Source organism: Sinocyclocheilus grahami, unplaced genomic scaffold (genome assembly GCF_001515645.1).
Source record: "Sinocyclocheilus grahami isolate Dianchi unplaced genomic scaffold, SAMN03320097.WGS_v1.1 scaffold260.1, whole genome shotgun sequence".
In the NCBI taxonomy this organism is placed as follows: domain Eukaryota; kingdom Metazoa; phylum Chordata; class Actinopteri; order Cypriniformes; family Cyprinidae; genus Sinocyclocheilus; species Sinocyclocheilus grahami.
Genome location: NW_015505439.1, coordinates 987,201 through 1,010,840, shown reverse-complemented (window position 1 = coordinate 1,010,840; position 23,640 = coordinate 987,201). Strand labels below are relative to the sequence as shown.

The window sequence follows — 23,640 nt, the reverse complement described above, 5'->3', positions numbered from 1 at the left end:
GAAGTATTCTAATTTGTTGAGATAGTGAATTGGTGGGTTTTTGTTAAATGTGAGCCAAAATCATCACAATTAAAAGAACCAAAGACTTGAACTACTTCAGTCTGTGTGCACTGAATTTATTTAATACACGAGTTTCACAATTTGAGTTGAATTACTGAAATAAATGAACTTTTCCATGACATTCTAATTTATTGAGATGCACCTGTATAGCCTACTGTGCCAATAAAATTAAGAAAAATTATATCTCATCTCTAGTCAATCGTAATGTGTTACTGACCATTCAGTTCTCAGAAAGCACATAATATGATCATGAGAGCATGAGAAGTTATCTTGCTCCGATATATGGCACCTCCCTTCTACCACTACAATATGCAGTGTGCATTCACAAACAGGAACGCAGGCATTCATACGAGAGTCGGGCTGCTGTTTTTCTGGTCCTTTTTCATGGCAGCAGCTTATTCACAAAGACTAAGCAAATGAACAGGCTTTTTCATCCAATCAAAGATACTTTGGCCAAACCATTGCTGGCTTTTTGCTATCAGTGAACGATTCTATCAAACTCACAAATTCCGCTGACTCGACAGGAGATATAAGGGGTCACAGAGATGTGGCAGCCTTTCAACTAGTCAAATTCTGGTTAAAAGTTAATCTCTTTATTGACACGGTGCCCACTATTTGCTGTTAGTCTGGAGCCGGATCAGTCAGAGGGACTCACATGTTGCACAGATATGACCCTGAGCCAGAGGCTTTAAGCAGTTCCAGAGTTTAGGTCTCATTCATAACTCAGCAAACAGGTAGCCTAATTGGTTCAGTGTAACTGGAGCAGTTAAATGTTTACATTACCTGTTTGAGATCAGTTGATGCCCTTTAATGCTGGGTTGAGCATGAAGGCCACAAATCTCATTACAAAAATAGTCATAGAAAGCAGCATTAAAACTCTTTCAAACCACTTCCTGTGTGCACTTCCTGCTGTGCAAAGTGACACAATCTCAGCCAGTCAGTAGCTATCTAATGTATAATGTATAGTTATGAGGAGCAGGATTTTGGACCAATGACATTTCGCAGAAGGCGGGGCTACCCGTGACACCATGGACATAGAAACAAGATTTACATGAAGGAACATTTATTGCTTGGTGCTTTATCATGTCAACCCTTGCTAGGACACAGTGTGTTTATTAAAATTCAGCGAGTAAAATGTATGTCTCACATGAATTAAAATTGTGCTGCTTGTTGAGGAGCAACATGATTTACAATGTATGGAAAAATAAAAACAAGAGGAATAAGAATATTTTTGACTTTGCCAGCAAGCAACCACTTACAACACCTTAGCAACTGCACTGCAACTGCCAGTTGTATCAAGCACCAAATATATTTTTTCACGAGAAATAAAAAATCTTGTTACTTATTCCTATTAATAATCTATCTAACATCCAAGTTATAGAGATGTGTTTTTTTTCAAGGGTGTGCAGGTGAACAGGACCTGAAAAACAACATTAAAGACCAAAATGTGTTTAACTGTGGCCTCACTCTTAATCAAAATTTAGGGCTATTGAGGAGTATAGTTATTATTTCCTTCTCCGTTTCCAACTCACTAAACTAGTCACAACCTAATTTAGAAGCTCTCATATAAAGTGAATGTACAGGAATGTACATTCATTTAAAATGAATGATGACACAATGTGGTGGCTTTAGCTTACTAAACGTGCTTATGAAATATACGTTATGTATCATGTTGATTCAATGCTCTAAATGAATGTACTCCAGAGTGTACGCTGATCTACATTTGAGAAAGCATTTTCTGTGTTTGTGCACATGTGGCATCCTGAATTACATAACCACTCACCACATGATCTAACCTCACCCTCTCTGAGATGGGGAATGACGTCTATATTGGGTAACCATAGAATTGGCTGGTCCTCCTATTGAACATTGATTTATCTGGTTGGATAGAAAGTGACCAGTGCTGTAACATATTGCGTAAATGGCTGATCACAAGCACAAGTGTGTCAATGGATGGACTGCTGAACTCTTAGTACAAATACCGATGAATTCCTAATTTCCTTGAGTGTGCAATTTCTACAATCAGCTTCGGTTTGACTGACTTGATCCCTGAGTTGATCATGGTGTGCTCTAAACATGAGTGCCAGTTTGGTCTTAACAGCTGCTTTGAGCACTGATAGATATAGGACACCTTTCAATGGAGCATGAAATCTAAACACACCACTGAGATTTGGACAAACAAATATTCCAACAGTAATCCAAGGAATTTCAGTCAACTAGGAATTTAGAAAAGGGACTAAGGCTTAGATCAAGTAACATGAGTTGCATTTGATCTTTAAAGATTAACCATGTTACTATAGCGTCACCAAATGTCACATATTGTTTTCCTAAACACTGCCATTTCTGGGAATAGTGTTAAAATTATGTTAAACAACTATTTGATTGATTTTATTAAATGCTGATACATGACTAAATATATAAAATGCATTAATAATATATAAAATGTTTGAATATTTAGTTTAACTGTGCAATTCAATTTTATTTAAATGTTTTGTTGACTAAAATTAGTTGCAAATTAAGTTCAATTGAATGAATAATGACATGACAAAATATTGACAAGTGTAAAAATTATTTCTGTCAAAATACGAAACCTAACTAAAACAAGAAAATCTGAGAAGCATCAGTTTCGTCTAATACAAATAGATTATGTCTGACCAATTTAATCTCATACCATTCAGTCTGGTAAATATGCAAATACATAACTGTGAACACAATCTTTTAATATCCAAAATCCTGTCATGTTGGGACATGTGAATGGAGGAATGTAATTCGAATTAAATGAATAACAAATCCTTTGTAAAATCCCATGGGCATTTAATAGGACTGTCATGTTAACGTTAATGAATTTCAAGTTCAAGTAGTTCATGAACAACAGGGAACATCAAGAAAAGGGGTGAGCGAGCGAATGTGGGAAGAAAGAGAGGGAGAAAGTACACAAATAATAAAGATGGCAGGCGAGAGAATTTGTAATTGAATTAAAGGTTTGGCGGCTGTGTGCGTTCTCAGACATAATGAGCACAACAAAATCTAAATAGCAAAAAACAAAAGTTCTTTCTTCATGAAGATATGGAGCTCTTAATGGGAATCAGACATTTCTCACCTCAATGTTCTTCTGTAGGTGAAGTTTCTCTAGTACTACTATACTGGTCTGGTAAAGTAAACACGTCTGGTGGCTCATGGCCAACAGCGAGCAGCACAGTTCTAAAGTGTGTGAGCAAATTTCTGACCTACTTACCAGTCAATGGTAAAGGGAGGGGTTGAGTAGAAGAAGGATGCTGGCTGGACCAAGGGCATCTGAGGGAAAGTGGACACAATAAACTAGACAAATAACCACAAAAAAAGAGACAGACACAGGCTCTGTCTGAAACCTGAGGAAGCTGAGCTGCTTCCCAGTGAATGACTAAACAGACAGCGTTTTATATGCTATGATGGTTGGGGAATAATAAGTAAAACTTAACTGCATTTTTGGCAGTGTTAGCTCAGCTTTTGTAAAAATAGTGTAGCTGTTTAATTAACAAGCCACTTTTTTTCAAACGGACACTAAATCTCACGTGCAACTTCACTGCCGATTAGACTGAGCTGAGGTAATTAAACTCTGTGTGCTCTCCCTCTCATAGTTCGATCTTTTCTAATGAACCAGTTCATTTGAAAGCAAATCCCATTCTCATATGCAGTGCAGTAACGTCCTATTCATTCTATTGAATCAGTTTATCTTAAATGGTCATCTCTTATATGTCGCACTGGAAGGTCCAATTCATTCTAGTCTATTGGTTCATTTGGACAGTTCTTGTGAATTAACAGATTCAAAAAAATAATTATATATATATATATATATATATATATATATATATATATGTGCGTGTGTATTTCTTTTTTAAGTGCGAAGTTAACAGTGACTACAACTCAACAACTATTTTTAGAGAAATAATTAGTTTCCACTGAAGAATGGGGGATGATAAAAGTGCAAAGGCTGATATCAAATACAGGCTAAACAAATACTTGTATGCAAACACAGACACATGCCAGAAAACCAACACTCACATACACTCAGTTGCTATGCTCCTCTCTCCCTACAGCTACTGTTCATTCTTAATGTCCCCTGTTAATATAACATTTGAATATAAAAACAATAGTTAATGCAAATTCTTTTTTAAGTGTGAAGTTAACAGTGACTACAACTCAACAACTATTTTTAGAGAAATAATTAGTTTCCACTGAAGAATGGGGGATGATAAAAGTGCAAAGGCTGATATCAAATACAGGCTAAACAAATACTTGTATGCAAACACAGACGCATGCCAGAAAACCAACACTCACATACACTCAGTTGCTATGCTCCTCTCTCCCTACAGCTACTGTTCATTCTTAATGTCCCCTGTTAATATAACATTTGAATATAAAAACAATATAGTTAATGCAAACAGATTTTAATTGAAATATTTTTAAACTATGAATAATGACTTACCTAGATTTATTTATTTAGATTTTTTAAGCAATTATGACCCAGTTAAAGAATCTTCTACTCTATATAGAGGATATGCAATCATTAGTAGAATTGAGAATAAAACTGCCATCAGCTCATTCTAATTTTTATTAATAAACTAGACTACTGGTATAAGCTTATACAGACTCCTAAAAAAATTTATGAGAAATTCTTAATCTGCAAATAATGATGTTAAGATATGTAAATGACGTGAGCAGGTTCATTTTGTTATGATTACTGGGATATCTTCAATAAAATACTAAGTGAATAATGCAGCCCTGCAGAATAATGAAATTAGACATGCTACATTCCAACTGCTCAATATGAACAATAAATGTGTCAAGATAGCGGTTGCTGCCGAATGAATGTCCTGGCTGCAGTATTAGACGCTAGCAGACAGGATGCCTGCAACTCTATTATTATGTATTATGATGAGTTACTTTAGGGAGATTGTTAAAAACATGTTATGAACTGCTATTATACATAGGGATATTACAGACATGGATGAGATCTTCAGTACATCCTGGAAAGTTATTATGTTCCATCTAGGACATCACTCATTGTGTGTATATATTAAGTATTAATTTAAAAAAGGACTTAATGGGGACACAATCACAATAATGTAAGCCATGAACTTGTATAGAAAACATGAAGGTTTACTCAGCAAGAATGACTCGTACTGCAAATCTGCTGTGTATTAAATCCCTCAGCATTCCATTTAATTCATCTGATAGTGACACCATTACACTTCAACACAGAAAATACAGACAAGCCATGCAGCTTCTCTAAGAGTGCAGTACAATATGTAAGCATGCATTAATTATGTATATGTCTTCATACAGTACATGACCTAGTTTTACTAAACTGGTTTACGCATATGTGAACATAATCGTTTTGAATCTGCAATTATGCTTAAAAATAAAGTGCCTAATATTTTAGATTTTAAAACATTTTATATGAAATCTTAGCCTTAAAGACTAATACTTGTTAATTATACTAATTAAATACAAAAATGTTAAATGTTTAAAACATTTCTCTCATGATAGTTTAATGTACAGTGACAACTAGAACTTGCAGGTTGATTTCCCTAAAAAATATAAACACTGGCTCTGTGGCGTCATCAAACATTGCTTTTTATTTGAGCATCCTGACAAGCTCAAAATGGCAACACTGGCTGAACTAACAGCATGACTTTGAGGCGAAGCCATTTGTTTTTTGGAACTAATGGAAGAAAGAGGGACTGTTCTGGAATTCACTTGGTGGTGTTAGTGGCACAGAAATTTCTTGGGCTTCATTCAAGAAGTAAATGGTTCATAAAACCATTATTATGTAAACTGTTTTATGAATGTGAAATCACACTCAAACATCTAGCATGCAACTGTGACAATAACTTGCAAAAGTTTTTCCATTCCTCACAGTCATATTTCCTTTTAGAGCACTCCTTCTGCTAAACAAAGATTTATTTATTTTATTTTTTTGGTGATGTAACATTCCCCATACGCCTCACGTGTTAGTTGCAGTTGCAAGACGTTGCCTCTCACATGAAATATTAATACTGCTGCTGTCAGAACACATCTGTGCCAGTAGACTGAGCCTGAGGATTTCAGACGAGCTAAATACCCATGTGCATACACACACACACACACACACACACATGTACACAATGTGATTAAATGAACCAATTATACATGAGGATTCAGATTGGTCGTGTATCTGTTTGAAACTTGAGGGGACAAGAACATTGCGCTAGGGCAAAGCTGACACTACAAATATCATCAGCCTCAAAAAGTTCTGGAGGGTGGTGCATATGCTTCATATCTGCTCTCATGAACTATATAAACAAAAGGGCACAAATAGTATGTCATGTAATTGCTGTATTTTTGATTAGATTTATTATTACAAATTCACACGCATATTACATATGGAGGTATCTGTCAACTTTTTTTACATGTTACAAATATGACCATTTAAAATCATTCAGTGACTTCTGTCACAGTGAGTATTTAAAAATAACAATTATTAATAACAATTAATAAACAATATATTATAGGATCCTGCATTATGTGATGCAAAACAGCATTATTCTGGACACATGAGCAGTCATGCTGCTTATGAATGGGTCAACACTTTAAATAACCACAAATTACAATAATTATACCACAACAAAGAGAACAAGCCCAATTTCTGGCCCCCTGGACAGACACTGATCTGGCTCCCTGAAAGGGCCACAATGGCTTTGTGTGTAAACAGGATCTCCAGTTTAATCCCGTCCTTCAGTTATGCCTACAACTTTGTTTTTAAAAAACATGATCCGTATGTCGACAATCGCTTGTCAGTTCAGTTGTTGGTGAGGATTTGCACACAAAGGCCAGGATGTTTCTAGGGTCTCTGTTACTGGCATTGTGCAGTCAGTGCATTACACTGGCTGGCAGTTACAGAATGGGCAGCTTAGTGCTACCTTGGGCTCATGTGTCTATAGTCGTGCCGCTGATCCATTAATCCAATTAAGATTTACAACGCTGGCTAAGGCAGAGAGTCTTACCTGTGCAGGAGAGAGAGAATAATGAAGAAAATTTGGCTCTGACGTCATGCACTCCTGCATCACAGGAAAAGCTAAGCTTCTTTGCACATGAGGAGATGAAGGAGTGCAATATTTGATATGGTATTGGAGGTCTCGACATCTAAAAGCCATAATCAGGACTCTCATCATTCACTCATTTGTGACCATATGCAAAGGCTCACTGGCCAGTGACCACATGCAAAGATAATCACCCTACAATCACTGATGTTGGTGTGTAAAGCCTAAGGCTAAAAAAAAATTTAAAAAAAGAAATTATAGTGAGAATGCAGGTAATGTTTGTTTCAAAACCATGAGGCTCTAAACCTCACTTCTAAACCCGATTTAAGGTCCTCTAAGAAAATATTTTCGAAATGCCTCGCCCTCAGAAACTAGTAGTGTCAAAATATTAAAATAATTATGATATACTTCAAAAGATAAGTTTCAAAAATTGAATGTTTATCATTAAAAACTACACAAGCCAATTTCTACCATGGGTTAAAAACATAAAAACATGTGAGAAAAGACTTTTCTCACAATTCTGACTTAATTTCTTGGAATTTTGAGTTTATATCTCACACTTCTGACCTTTTTTCTCGCAATTCTGATATAAAAGTTGGAATTGTGAGATATGAACCAGCAATTGTGAGAAAAATTCTGAATTGTGAGATAAAAAGTCACAATTATCTTTGTTTTCCATGGCAGAAAAAAAACAGTAGGCTATTGTGAAATGTAAACTCAGAATTAAATGGAAAAGCAGGATTGCGAGATAAAAAGTCACAATTACCTTTTTTTAAATTAGTATTTGTTTTTATCCCATGGTAGAAATAGATTTCCATAAAAAAAACCTTGGTTGAGGGGAAAATATTTGGGAAATTTCTGCATGTTTTCACGTGAGAAATAGAGAAATGTCAATTTACATGTTGTAAAATTACACGTTGATTTTAATCAAGTTTAAGCACTTTAAATTACAATTATTTAATAGGTTGTATTAAAATAACTACGGCCCCTTTTAGTTTACTGAGGTCTCCTAGTGCAGTGTTTCTCAACCAGGGGTCCGTGGACCCTTAGTGGTCCTTGACGTAAGGCCAGGGGGTCCGCATAAAGTATGAATTTTTGTATAAATTTTGTATATTTTGTCATGACATGATCCCATGAAAGAAAAATCCAATATAGCTGATGATATGGCCAAATACTAGACAAGTCAACTAACTTGAATAATACTTGACTGCATTTGGTCCTCACAAAGACACAAACGATACATAGATGAGTCAATTTTGTTCTGGGGGTCCTTGAGGATGGTTCTGAATTGGACTGGGGTCCGGTACGCCAAAAGGTTGAGATTCACTGTCCTAGTGGACCACGCCCCTCTGTCGGAGAAAGACTATTCAAGAATGACTCAGCATGAAATGCATAAAGCACATGGGATAAATGCAGTGAAAACTTTCAAAAGCTATGTATCAACCCAGACTAGTTAGCCGTTTCCCCCTGATTCCAGCGCCCGACCTCACCTCACACTCCGTCGGTACTTTTCCGCAGGCGGAGCTCTTGCGTTACGTCACACGCGACAGGCCCCGTGGCTTGTGTTAAGCTCGTGCATCAACTGAGCGCCGTCCCTGTCAAAGCTCGCTCACCGATCTGACAGTCTCGAGACCCGGAACGACAGTGCTGTACTGACGCAGAAACGTGCCATATCTGTTGCAATCCACAACCAACAGCTCTGAATTGACCTTAAATATGTCTACTATCGTCTACCGTCAAACAGATCAGGTAAGAATCAAGCGTATCAGTAATATGTGAAGCTTCACGCCTCCTGTCCTCCTAGGATACGTTAATACTACACATTTCTTTTATTTATTTTAAGATCAACATCTGAAGATTATTTGCTTGTACGTTGCTATGTTGTATTACATACACGCTTGTATGTAACGTTACTCACGCGACTGCCATATGGTAACGTTACGTTGTACAGTCTATGGTTGTAATCTGCTCTGCGCGTCTCTTGAAATGAAAACCGCAGGCGTTGCTCTAGTCAGAGAATCACCCGCTTGAGTTTAACGTTTGCAGCGCGCAGGAAACCGTGTTTTAAAAAAAATATTCAATTTATTTGGATTTTTCTATTTGTACGTTGTACATTTGTTTCATGCATATGAAAATAGTGTACATTTAAAATAAGTCTCTAACGAAGCACTGATAATTAAAATAAAGAATTGCTTATTATACTAACGAAATAAAAAATATACAAAGTAAACATGGGGTTTTTCCAGTTATAGCAATTGTATTTTCACCATTTGGCATTTAACATTACAGTATTGTAGGCGCTGAAATATTGCACATTCAATATTCATTCGTCAGGCAGTTCATTTAACGTTACCCCAGTCTACATTCATGTCGTTTTTTTCCCCGTTTAATTATAAAATGGGCTCCATACACTTTCAAATTTCGCTGTTTGCCCTGTAAATTTTGGTTATGCTATTGTCCTGATTATTGTCTACTTGCAGGGTAAACGTTTTTCCATTCTTAAAATTAATTGTTCTTCATCATTAAAAAGAACCGTTAATGCCGACCAAGACATAACGTAAATGAAAACCAGGACGGAGCAGTTTGTCAAGGTTAAAAAGTGACTGGTGTGGTTCATAGAGAGCAGTGCTCGTACATTTTGACGCAGAACATACATATTATCTCATTGTTGATCTTTTGTCAGGAAGATGGAAAAATAACGACCAAGTCCTACTGGCCTAGTTTTGGATTTTTACCGTAGACTTGGACGAGAGGCTCAAGAAAGGGTCCGGGCTCTGTATGATGCAAGCGCTGTTTCCAACTCTCGCGAGACAAAAAAGCAACCACAGCTTAAAAAACAAGCCCAATATTATTTGATTATTTATTATCAATGATTTATTACCAATAAATGAGCCTGCAACATATTAAATTGAAATCACTCTTTTATTTCAAAAACAAAAACAGAAATTATTTTACAAAAATCAGCAAACTGCAACCTAATCGATTTTAAAAATTGTATGAATGTTTGTATAGTTTAAATTATTCACACATTATTCTGCATACAGTTTTATTAAGCAGCAGTTCTCAAAAATTATGGTTTTGTGGACTTTTTTTCATCCTTATGTTGATCGTTATTTTTCCATCTTCCTGTATAACTTCTGTGATATTTTTCCATATTCCTGTATAACTTCTGTGATATTTTTCCATCTTCCTGTATAACTTCTGTGATATTTTTCCATCTTATATGACTTCTGTGAAACATGAAAGGAGATTTTTTTAGGCAGAATATATGGGAATGACAAATGCTGGGGAATGTCTGGTTATGATTTCACAATTCCATTTGCAAGTCACAGAAAGCAGCAGTTTCACTTCTCACAAATCCATTTCCGTTCCATATCTCTACATCTGCCTATGGATGACCTAATTGTCACCGCAGTGCTTCATTTGTAAGGGAAATTAATGCAGCAAATCTTGTGCTCCTTAAACTACTACCTTTGCTTGTGTATTATGATGCATAGATTCCTAAGAGTTAAGATGATGTTTTTTTTGTATACATCTATTATTTTATATTTCTATTTTAGAGAATTACTTGGCTAATTAACTGCCTTCCCTCTATTGCATGTTGTGGTTAATGTGAATCACTGAGAGACATTGTCTTTGACGGCCACTGTAAATAAATCAGTGTTCGGTCTCTTTCCCTTTCAAACATTCTTTATGTACCTGGTGAAGGATTATTCAGTTTTCCAGCCTGTTCTCACGCATGAGGTCAGCCGGTGCCTCTGTTAGCTCAATGCTTAAATTGTGTTCTCCCATTAACCTTTTTGCATAAAGGTTAGCGTTTCATTAGAGAGGTGCAGAGATAAGAAGCCAAGATAAAAACAGCAGCTTTGTTGCCCTTTGCTTTCAGAATGTAATCTATTAATTCACAAAATGGTTAAAAAATTAATTCTATTAAAAAGTACTGAACTGTAATTATTATGACGGAGCAGTCATAATATGTGTTCTTTCCATCTTTGTAATTAGGAATTTAAATTGCATAAGATCTTCTGCTGCCTGTGGGTTTATGGAAAGAGTAGCAGTGTGTTTTAGTTTAAGCCGAAAGAGAATAAATCACTGATTTTGCCAGATGTTATGTAACCCCTGCAAACACAGCAAGACTTTAGTGCACATCTGAATATGATTTTGTGATATAAATTTTCTTCCACAGCCTCTGATGATCTTGCACAACAATTTGGCCATAATATTGTTTCTTTAGTTGCAGACCCACTTCCCTTCCTACACATTTTATGCAAATTCACTGTTGTATCAAGCCATTCATGAGCTCAAAGGTACATTGGGGTATTTGTCAGCTCTATAGAAGATGTATGTTATTAGTTATTCTAGACATCCAGGCAGGGACATTAATTGAAATCATTATTATCTGTAAAGCATGGCTTAACAATGGCAAGGTCTTGATTCCTGGTGCAAATTTGCTGTGAATCGCTGATGCTGACTAATGTAGTTCACCTTTTTCTCAGAGCTGGCGGAGATCCCAGAGAGAAAGCGTGACTTTCCAGAAAGAAGTCTTATGATGAAGACCAATATAATTGCAAATGCTGCTTGTTGTCATGGAGTAAACTAAGAGCAGGCTGAACTATATACAAATGCATGCAAGGAACACATTGTCCTCTTTAACCTTAGTTTGAATTTTTCTATGGCCTTAAGCGATGCATTAAGTTGTTGCTCAGTCTGGGTTATCTGTTGAGCACTTCTGCAGAGTCAATAGAACAACTGTTGCTGTGTGTTTCAACCCATTCTCCTCTTTCTTTCTCGCCTCGCTGTCAGTCCCACGCTTTCTGACTGAGCTTACTGTTCACTGCATGCCAGAGGGGGCAAAAAAGATTCTTTCAGAGAGTTTTTCTGCCACCACGCATTTCAGTATCTGCTCATCTTTTTGTCTTTTCAGTTTTCACCCTCGGCTCTGTCAGTAATTGTGTGCGGATGCTGTGGTTGTCGCTACACAATGGACAGATTTGTGAGTCTGTCTGAAGCTGCAATGTCACCATAGGCTTTGTCTGTTGTCCTTCCCGTAAATGGCCTGGTTTAAAGTATCAGTCCCTGATTCCACTCCAAGTGGACCAACCACTCAGATTAAGGTCACTAGCCTGAAACTGGACAGTTCAGACTTATCAATGAGTGGAAAGTTTCACATTTTAAGAGTCAATGACATGACTTTGTTTTTGTCCTAAAAATGTGTCAAGGTCAATGCATATAATAAAATATCAAATAATGTGACATTTTAATGTCAAGAAAGTTAATTCAGGTTCTAAAATGAGGTGTGAATCCCAAAAACATTATATTTATGAAAGTATAATTACTGAAAATTAAAAAAAAAAGAAAATACTTGCATGTTTTCTTGAAAATAAGTTTAAGAAAATTATTTTAAAACTTTTATCTAATTTTAATTCTTTTGTTTTTAGATAAAAAAAAGAAGATCCTTCTTAAAAGCTTACTTTTAAGCAGGAAAGAGTTTGGATTAACCTTAGATGTGATATTTAGAAGAATAAACTTCAATGTAGACAGTTGAAAAAGGAAGGGCATTAGTGAGATCTCACATAAAAAGCATAATTCAGTGCTTTCGTGGTCTTTTTACTTTTCCTAGTGCTTGAAAGTGTTTCTCCAATGCCATTTATCTTCAAAAGGAAGCATCCCTATGATGAGGTAAATTAAGGCCTAGCATTTTCCGATTGCTGTTTTCAATAATCAACCCCTGAGGAGGATAGAGCAAGAGAGAATGAGCAGATTATCCAAAGACCTCCACTGCCTGTTTGGAGCATTTGTGTCCACTGAGGATGAAAGTGCATAAAAGGATGTGAGTGGAAAAATACTAGCAGGTTTTCATGTAAAACATGAGGATTCCACACACTGGAGCTCATTTGTTTTTCACTTCTGCATTTTTCTATCCCCACACAGCTGTAGCCACATCATTGTGGGAATGTGATAAATCCATCCAAATTCCTGACTAAGTAAAATTTTTTTGGTTGTGTGACCATCCTCCGCCCCTAAAAGTTGTCCATCTGCTGGCTAAAAGGGCTTTGAAAGACCTGTGGAAATTTCCTGGAAGCATGTGGGTGTGGTACAGCCATGTCCTTCTTAACTGGGGAAGAAGATGGGGAGAATCTCTGTGTGTGTTGTTGAAACGGTCTGACTGAGGGAGGGGTTAATGGAGGGTTTGAAAAGCATGTCCTGAGATTTAGGCCGCTTGTTGAATTAAGTCTGTATGAAACTGATTCTATCCGGATTAATTTGAACTGTCTGTGCAGAAGGAGTGAAGGCTGATCCCGAATGTTTAACTCCATGAAAGCGATCAGTAGCGTAAAGCTGGGTCAGTCTGTGATCGGCAGCATTTCTGCCCTTGAGCGACATGTGAACCTTTCATTTCTGTTGGTTCATTCTAAATCAGTATTAGATGTTGTGGCCATTGACATTCTTGAAATGGCCCTTGATGTGATCAGTGTTCCTGAGATAATCCGTCATCACAACCCCTTGTTTGTTTGTTATTTGTTCTGCAGGTTATAATGCACGATCAACACAGAAAAGGTTTGAGTCTATAGCCAACGGGACACGCGAGGACTTGATTGCAGTCACTCTAAGCCTGAGAGTTTGAGTCACCTCTGACCTCCTGCCGTGCCCACTGGTTGCCTGGCATTACCTTTTCCATCCACTTCGTAGTGAAGGAAGACCAAGGCTCCCATTCTTGGTTCTACTTCACTCGCGCCTTTTACGGCTTTCCCAAGTAAACTATCTCTCCCAGACGTACGTCATTCGGTATTAGGTAAGTACATGACTTATACATGAAGCTGTTGTGTGTGCACAATAGGACGGATTTATAGTGATTTTAGATTATGACCGCTTTTTAGCTGGCAGCTAAAATGAGTGATACATTGTATTTGTGTGTGTGGGTGATATTTTGAGGTAAATTCATAAAATCGACTTAAGCATGTTATTGTTTTGCTTTTGAAAAGGCTTAATTTCCAAAATGATTCCCAACGGATATTTGATCTTTGAGGATGAAAGTTTCCTGGATTCCACTGTGGCCAAGATGAACGCCCTTAGAAAGAACGGCCAGTTCTGTGATGTGAGACTTCAGGTAACACACCCTTTTTTAAACCTTATTATTCTCTGTGTCATTATGAGAAGGCTGAAACATGACTCAGGGAAGAGTGTGTTCATTATACGCAGGTCCTGGATCTTTGAATGGCCTTTAGCCTTGTGACAGAAAAAGCCAAACCCTCTGTGTTCCGAATATTTCAAAGACTGAATGGGAGGTTTAACATTATCTTAAGAGACTGAATAGTTAATTCTCAAGATTAATTTCTTTCGATTTAAAAAAAATACATTCTTGTTCCAAATATAAATTCTGGATATTTGTTTTGGTATTTAATGATGCTGCCAAACTCATACTAATACTTAATCTTTGGGATTTGTTCAAATCCACATAGCAACAGCATAGCATACTAAAACCCACCCAAAACACCTTAATAGCTACATAGCAACACCAAAATCGTGGCAATGACATTTAAATGACCAAGCACCTTATCTGAAAATTCAGATTTATTTGAAGTAATTTATTACCTGTCAGTAAAATAAATAGAAATGGTGTATATCTCTTTGTTACAATGTCATAATAGACATAACCTTTGTCCTTTTACCTTTGCAGGTGTGTGGCCATGAATTGATGGCTCATCGGGCAGTGTTGGCTTGTTGCAGTCCATATCTGTTTGAAATCTTTAACAGCGACCTGGAACCTCATGGTATCTCTCATGTGAAATTTGAGGATCTGGACCCTGTGGCTGTGGAAATCCTTCTCAACTATGCTTACACTGCCCAGTAAGACACACACACAACTTGCAATCAACCATTTAGAGCCATCATAAGGCACTTTTTCTACCATATTAATGGCTTTCCATTTGAGGCAACCGATTGTTTCTGATATTTATTGTTACTCTCTGCAGGTTGAAGGCAGATAAAGAGCTGGTTAAGGAGGTTTACTCTGCAGCCAAACGGCTCAAAATGGACAGAGTGAAGCAGGTAGGTTAATCAAGCACGTGTTTGTGTTTTTGAGATGGTTTTACTTGAGATGAAGCACTAACCAACTCTTCTGTCCTTGCTCCCAGATCTGTGGCGACTATCTTCTCTCCAAGATGGATTCCCAGAGTGCCATCTCCTATCGCAATTTTGCCAGCTGCATGGGAGACGGGTGTCTGCTGGGCAAGATCGACAGCTATATCCAGGAGCATCTTCTGGACGTGTCTGAGCAAGAGGATTTCCTCAAGCTGCCACGCCTTAAGGTGAGCTGACCTTTAAAGGTTCATGAAAACCCTCAGCACCGGTTGGTTTTCACCACAATTTTTGAAAAATGCTACAAAAGTGGGCGTGGTGCGCTGCAGAGTGGAGGTGGAAGAGGGGAGACGGGCAACACACAGCTTCGGTTTGTTTCAGACGGTTTCATTTCGCCCCATTGAGTTAAAAACACGAATAAATGCACAGCCATTTGCATTTGCACTTTGCATCGAAAACATATTTGAACGCGCCGTTGCACCTCTAATAACTTTTAAGGCTTATTTTGCGGCCTTTTTATATAAGCCTTTTGATTGGTTGCATCAAAGAGCTGTGAAAACCGGTTACACTCACTAAGTGAATGAATCGCGTTTGTGCTGAACTCTTACAAAGCAAAAACAAACGCCCACCTTCGATCCATGAACGTTTCTCAGTTAATGTACGCAATATCACTATCTGAAGCATCTGTCACATGCTGTTGTGAATAATTAAGCTAAGCGTCTTCTCATAGATAAGAACATGCAGTCTCATGAATAATTATGAGACACCGACGCGCCATCGGAGTACAATAGACCTTTGCCACGTCACAAACCGTGACGTCAACACGATGTAGATTTTAAACCCTGAAGACGGAAATAGCGCAAAAAAAAAGTCTACTCAGAAAAAGTAGTTTGGTGTTTCATGACCCTTTAACCCATTCAGGTCATGTACTATTCTTTATTGTGCTCTTATGCTAAATACGCTTTCTTTTGGTCTGGTTTATAGTTGGAGGTGCTGCTGGAGGATAACTTGACCTTGCCTAGTAATGGCAAGCTGTACTCCAAGGTGATTGGCTGGGTGCAACGCAGCCTATGGGAAAATGGTGAACCCCTGGAGCGACTGATGGAGGAGGTGGGTACTGCGCTCCACTGTGAGCTCCTCTCTCACTTCCCTCCCTTCTTCCCCCTCGTAATTCATCCTATTGACAGACTTAACTGGTCCGTTCACACCAGCCATCTTAATGGTAGAGGTTGGTTTGGTTTGTTCTCTCTGCCTTCCATATATATATATATTTTTTCCTCTCCCCCTTCACCCACAAATCACCCCGGGCCTTAAAGAATATACATTTAGGTACAGAATGGGGCTGTTACACCCTCCGCAAAGGCGAGTGGGTAGTCCAGGTGAGCCAAACTAAAAGCCTCCTGAATGCTCAGTGCTGTGCAGTAACTGCAGCTACTCTGTCTGCTCGCAGAGAGTGACATGACATGTTGCCGTCCCAATGACATCTCTCTCTTCTCTAAGCAGGTGTGTGAGTGTTTGAGTGAGTGTGCTTGCTCTGGGAACCAACACTAACAGTTCTTCCTCCCCACTGATTTATCTCTCCTTAGGTTTATTAGAGCAAACATCAGCAGGATTCTTACAAGACTGAAGAAGCCAAGACTGGGGCCCTCCAGGGTAATGAGTCAGTGAATGAAAGAAAATAACAAAAGAACGAGAGGGAGCTGTGGTGAAACGAGCACTAGGCTCCTGTCTCTTAAACAACTGCACTCACCTACAGTACACAGATCATTTAAAATAACACTTCAAATGTCTGAGTACCACCGCATTGAACACTTCAAGACATTCACATATTAAGTCCACTTACTGTAACTGACATATGCATGCAAAGTAAATCAAAGCATGTTGTTCATGCACACACTTACAGTACAAGATATTCAGATTACTGGCACACAAATATGAATGTTTTATACAACTAAGGCATTTTACATTTACACATTATACACCTGAATACTGATTAAGTACGAATGAAAGAAAAGGAAGAGAGCCGTCAACTTCACAAAAGGCTTCCTGATCGCACCTACAAATCTGTTTCATCCTAAATAAAGGAAGGGGAAACTGAGTGCAGCTTAGAGGGATGTTCTGAAGTCGCTCTCAGTTCCTAGTTCCTTTTAATCTGCTTTTGGACATATTCCCAGCAGGGATGGGCACAGGTACTCTGAAGTGACAGCAACAGCCAGTCATGGAAACACGATTGTTTTTAAATTTATATATATAAAAAAAAAATAATCTAAATTCAATTATCTATAAAACACTACTATAGCTATACACAAATGGCCTCTTTTTATTTCAGCAGTACCTACTGGTCCTGTTTCATTGGCATCAGCACCTGTACACAAGTGGTCACAGGCAGCTTAAAATTTTGGACTTCAGACACTTTCTCATTGTGCAGGGCACTTAAAAACCATTGATGCAACCTTGCTTTTACCATTATATGTGCTTAATATATCTGTAAGTACTCATAGACAAATATACAGAAATGCTATCCCTAAATAACGTTGCTGCACAGATTTTTTTCTCGTTTTTACAATCATTGTACTATTTTATCCAATTTCAGTGGATTTTTTTTCCCAGTTATTTGAACTGAATTTTGTATTATATTTGGTTTTTAAAAAAGCTTGAAGACGATCCTAGATTATTTTTTTTCCCTTAATGAAGCACTCATTTTTGAGCTGTTAAGTTGAAAACAGCTAACCAGTGTTGTACTGGAGTTTGTGTGATGACGTCTGACTTGACTAACCCCCTCAGCTGAGAGGATGGCTGGAGGATGACAGCTGAACATGCACTGGCGGAGCTTGTTTGTCTATTTCCTTCTCCAAACTTGTTGACAAATGATGGTTCCCAAGATGCTTTGTGGCGAACTGTATTGTGATCCACATTCTGCTCTTTTCAGTGCAGTGAAAAGTCCAGAAGATCTTTCGAAATGGTCCTGAATCCACAACAACACTGTGTTTTTATTCTTAAAGAAGCTTTTTTTTTACCAGCATTTTGCAGCAAACCCTGCTGGCCCTTCCCTTCTTAACTTTCCTTCTTCCTCTGACCCACGTAGTTGGGTGCTCTTTTGTCATGGAGACAGCCACATGGGTTCTGTTGTTGCTGTGTGTTTTGCAGGTGCAAATGCTGTACTATTCGGCCGATCACAAGCTGCTCGATGGGAGCCTGCTTGATGGGCAGGCTGAGGTGTTCGGCACTGAGGATGACCACATCCAGTTTGTGCAGGTACACAACCAGCGCCGAGCTCTTCTCAGGCTGGACCGCAGCAGGCCCGTAGCAAATGCAAGATTTAATGCTAGCAGAGCAGCTGCTTTGTTGTGCTGGGCTGTTGAGTCTGAGCGTTTTGAGTTGGAGCGATCACGGGTGTGTGCGTGATGAGTGTGTGGATTGGGTTTTTGTGCTGCTTATAGTGTGGCTTTACATTAGAATTAGATTGATGTCGATATAAGGTTAAGAATAGTCCAAGGTTCAATACGAGCTCATTCAAAAGCATCTGAGTCATGCTGTGGTTTATCACAAATGTTTTTTTCCATTTGTTCCTCCTTTTCAAAAAAAATTAAAATCATGGTTACAGTAAGGCACTTACAATGGAAGTAAATAGGGCTAATCTGTAAATGTTAAAATACTCACTGTTCCAATAGTATAGCTACAAAATGTAAACAATATTATGCATGTTAGATTGATTTGTGGACTGTGGACAAAAAAAAACTGCTTTCTAATCTTTTCTGTATAACGTTATATCCAACTTTGTTGCAATGACAACTTAAAGGCTAAAATGACTGTAAAAGGTTTAAATCACTTTTAAGCTCATATAATACAAACGTTTTAATAGAAGAATTAATGTAAGACTTTTATAAAGTTATAAGCTTCATATCCTATAAAAATTGGCCCATTCACATCTATTGTAAGTACCTTACCAAAACTAAAATTTTTGCTTTTTAAAAGAAAATGAAGCATGAGACAAAATTGTTTTTGTGTTATTCAATATTATGCCACAAATGCTGTCGATTGAACTCCACTTTCATTGAACCTAGAATATTCTTTAACCTGATGCAGGCCAAGCATCTGGTAAGTTGTTGAGTCAGGCTTACGCCTAGACAGGGTCTGAGACTGTGTGAGGTTGTGTATGTGGACCATGGGCTCGGAGTCTGTAGCTGCACTGTGCCTTTGCAGAAGAAGCCCCCACGTGAGAATGTACACCGACAGCTGAGCACCAGCTCCTCTGGCAGCCTCTCCCCTGGATCCGCCAAACATTCCTGCAAGCCAGAGTGGAAATACATTGCTTCCGAGAAGACCACTAGTACGTTTGCACCTTTGATGTCTTTAGATAGTCAAGACTTCTCTGCAGTCCCTTAAAGTCATCATCTTCCTCTTTCTCTCCCCACAGACAATACATATCTGTGTCTGGCCGTGTTGAACGGCATGCTGTGTGTGATCTTTCTGCATGGGCGCAGCAGTCCCCAGGCCTCGCCCTCGGCTACACCTTGTCTGACCAAGAGCCTGAGTTTTGAGGGCCAGCCACAGGAAGAGGAACCGGACAAACTGGCACCCATGCACTATGCTCGCTCCGGCCTGGGCATTGCTGCTCTGAACGGCCGACTCATCGCCGCAGGTTAGTGGGCAGCACAAATTCCATAGAAACATCTGAATGTCTCTCTTGCTTTCATTGAGCAACTCTATCTGATCCGTTATTCAGGTGGCTACAATCGGGAGGAGTGCTTGAGGACTGTGGAATGTTACGACATGAAGACAGACAGCTGGAGTTTCATTGCTCCAATGAGGACACCACGTGCTCGATTTCAGATGGCCGTGCTCATGGTGTGTACATGGTCAAATGGGTGTTAAGAAGTCTTCAAAGCCTTCAAAAGCACAGTAAAAAAACAGTTATTGTTATCCAATCAGGGTCAGCTTTATGTGATGGGTGGGTCCAATGGCCATTCAGATGAACTAAGTTGTGGGGAGACGTACAACCCTAGTGCTGACGAGTGGACTCAAGTGCCTGAGCTCAGGACCAATCGTTGCAATGCAGGTAAAATCTTCACTTGTAGCATTTAAAATGACTGTTTTTAGATCAAATACTATATCATTTTAATATCAGCCTTATATTGGTTATTGGCCATAACATTAAATATCGATTTCTGTCCGAATCTATGCATTCCTTCAAATAGATTTTGAATTTGTCCATCCAATAAAGAGAATACAATAGCTTTAGATTTATCACTGCTTGTTTGACTTTCCTCAGGTGTCTGCTCTCTGAACAACAAGCTGTATGTTGTTGGGGGATCAGATCCATGCGGACAGAAAGGTCTGAAGAATTGTGATGTTTTTGACCCCGTGAGCAAGGCCTGGACCAGCTGTGCCCCTTTAAACATCAGTAAGTCACGTTGACAAAAAAAAATATCACTATAATTGCTTCCACAGAGGTTCTGGGCACATAAGAGATCACAGCTTAAGCGTACAGCAGGGATTACATTGATAAAAAGCCAGATGGATCTGCAGATACTGTTCTCAATGTTATTTTTGTGCATTTACAGGGAGGCATCAGGCTGCCGTGTGCGAGCTGGATGGCTTCATGTACGTGATCGGAGGAGCAGAGTCTTGGAACTGTCTGAACAGTGTAGAATGCTACAATCCAGAAAACAACATTTGGACCCTTGTTGCCCCAATGAACATAGGCCGTAGAGGAGCTGGAGTGGCCGTCCATGAAGGTAAGCAAAGGACAAATGCTGGGGTACGAACATGCAGCTTGTAGAAGAAGGTAAACGATGTTCGTCTTTCTCAGGTAAACTGTTCGTGGTGGGCGGCTTTGATGGCTCTCATGCCCTGCGTTGCGTTGAAATGTACGACCCTGCACGCAGCGAATGGAGGATGCTGGGGAGCATGAATTCACCACGCAGCAATGCCGGTGCAGCCGTGCTCGGTGACATCATCTATGCCGTTGGTGGCTTTGATGGAAACGACTTTCTCAATTCGGTTGAAGCCTACAACCCTAAAACAGATGAGTGGAGCCCCTGTGTAGATGCCTTCACCAATTCCTAAGAGCCAGGGGTCAGGGAACCAATGGGGGTGGGGGGTTATCTCACTCAAACTAACAGGCTTAGTGATGTAATCGTGCTTTGTGATGTCCTGTGTGTATGCGGGAGGGTGGACAGGTGGGTTTTTGAGGTGTCAGGGGGTCTTGGAGGGTCTTCTTTACAGGGGTCACCCATGAGGCTGACCTTTCTTATAGTGTTTGGGAGGAGATGGGTGGGGGTGGTCTGTTGGGGGTTGCCGAAAGCAACATTAAGCTTTTGCATATTGCATACTTTATTTTTGTTGTTGTATATATTGTTTCTTTTTTTCCATTTTAAGGATGCCAACATTTATTGCATACTGAGTGTACTTTTTTGAGTTTTGAATTTCTCCATTTTCAGCAAGTTGCATTGATTGGTTGAACCCAACAAGGAAGTGATTCAGGTTTGCTTTATAGGTTTTTTATTTTATTTTGTTTATTAGCTCTCTTCATTTGAAGCTCCACGCTTATACAAAGCCTTATTTTACAAAACATGCAAACACATGGCTTTCCTTTTTGTATCATTAGCAATGACATAGAATTACCAATCTTTAAAGATGGCCTTTTTTATATTTTTGATACACTAAGTAACCAATAGATGGATGAGCTAGCAGACGCACAACACCCATGAAGTTAATAAACTTTAATCAGTGCCAGTTTAGTTACACTCACCTGCGTATAATCGACCATGCTTCAGTGCTTCTGCTCATTAGACCTTGTTACTATTTCTTTTGTTTGACCGATTCAAGCAAGTGAGGTGATGCTCATTTGCTTCTCAGACCATCTATTTTTTATATTTACTGTGTTTAGCATTTGGAAGCAACAAAAACGTTTTGAGAATTTTTTTGGCTCCATGGTTTTGTTTTTCTCAATAAACTTAATCGGGGGAAAAAATTCTGTACCACATTTGTTATGAGCTGATATTTCCTTACTAATAAACCATTTCAATCTGTAAAATTATCTGTTTGTGTGTCAGCATTGTATTGAGTATGTTTCATTTAACTGGATTGTGTATTTTGCAAATTTTATGTCTAGAATTTAATTCTTGGCTGATTATATTAAATGTTACATTATTCTGGTGGGATAACACCAGTTTAGATAAGTGAGTTTAGGATCAAATGAAGGGAAATGAGGCAGAAGAAAATGGGAATTTACAGATCTTTCCTTCTGTGCCATTAGGTATGATGTTGGATTACTGTATTTTATGATCCATGGGATAGTTTATTATCAGTCCATTTATTACACAGGTTAATTCTTATCCAACAATCCCTTATCCTCACTCCATTCCATTCACAAATAATAACCTTAAACCTTTGTCTTAATCCCAGATAAATCATGTCAGTTGTGTTGGCAGGAAGTAGGCCAAAAGCCACACAAGCTCAAGGTCTACCAGAAGGATTATAGGTCTTTTCTGGCACTGAATACCCATTGGACTCAGGCCATGATCAAGAAGTCACTGCAGTGACCTTCTGGTACCTGTGATTTCTACTGAGATTAGGAGGACTGATAAAGATGAGGAACTCATAACATTAAATATATACCAAAGAACTACATGCTACATGTGAGCTGAGCTGATTGTTCCATTTTTGAATGTAAACATGGGCTAGACGGACCGTTAAAGTTTGACCGTTGCGCTCCCGGGCTTCCTGCTTCTCGCACATGACGCTGCATTTTAAAAACGTGGCACTAAAGTTAAAATAATAATTTAGCATTTTAAAAACGTGTCTCTAGACCTTGAAGGGTGTTATCTTATTCCATTTTTAAAGGGGTCATATGATGTTGCTAAAAATAACATTATTTTGTGTATTTGGTGTAATGAAATGTTTATGCGGTTTTTCCACATACTTTTCCATTTTCCACATACTGTATTTATTACATTCACATACATTATTGTTTCTCCTCTATGCCCCGCGAAAGGCGTCGATTTTTACAAAGCTCATCGGTCTGAAAAGCGAGGTGTGCTCTGATTGGCCAGATATCCAGTGAGTTGTGATTGGCCGAATACCTCAAGCATGTGACGGAAATGTTACGCCCCTTACCATATTGTCAGGCCGTATCCCGGAGCGACGATTCAAAAACATTAAAACCCATTATAAACAAGGCATTTGTTGCATCCAGTGGGGACAAAATTACGGATTATAATGACTTATACTGTCTTTTTACGTGTTGCGTTGCATCGCGCCGCGTAAACATAAAACCATGTCTGCATTTGTGATCGGAGAAATGACAAATAAGTGCTATTCTACACTGCTCAAAACTCGCGTTTGAATCATCAGTGGCAAATCCTTTAAATGAAAACGTACTTACAGGCTGTGAGTCAGAACAGCCGGCATTGTAGTCTACTCTACCAGGATCAGA

At 38.6% G+C, this 23,640-nt stretch overlaps 1 protein-coding gene across 1 annotated transcript; it reads left to right on the top strand.

The window, feature by feature from the left end:
• The first annotated feature begins 8,651 nt into the window (after positions 1-8,651).
• On the top strand, positions 8,652-22,242 carry LOC107599089 (influenza virus NS1A-binding protein homolog A-like). Its single transcript, XM_016290584.1, has 15 exons — positions 8,652-8,870; positions 13,652-13,914; positions 14,105-14,229; positions 14,800-14,969; positions 15,095-15,170; positions 15,257-15,430; positions 16,185-16,310; positions 18,348-18,455; positions 19,404-19,530; positions 19,618-19,842; positions 19,927-20,048; positions 20,133-20,259; positions 20,473-20,604; positions 20,765-20,938; positions 21,013-22,242. The coding sequence occupies exons 3-15, from the start codon at positions 14,119-14,121 to the stop codon at positions 21,267-21,269; spliced, it is 1,929 nt and encodes a 642-aa protein (XP_016146070.1). The 5' UTR covers positions 8,652-8,870; positions 13,652-13,914; positions 14,105-14,118; the 3' UTR covers positions 21,270-22,242.
• Positions 22,243-23,640: the final 1,398 nt, after the last annotated feature.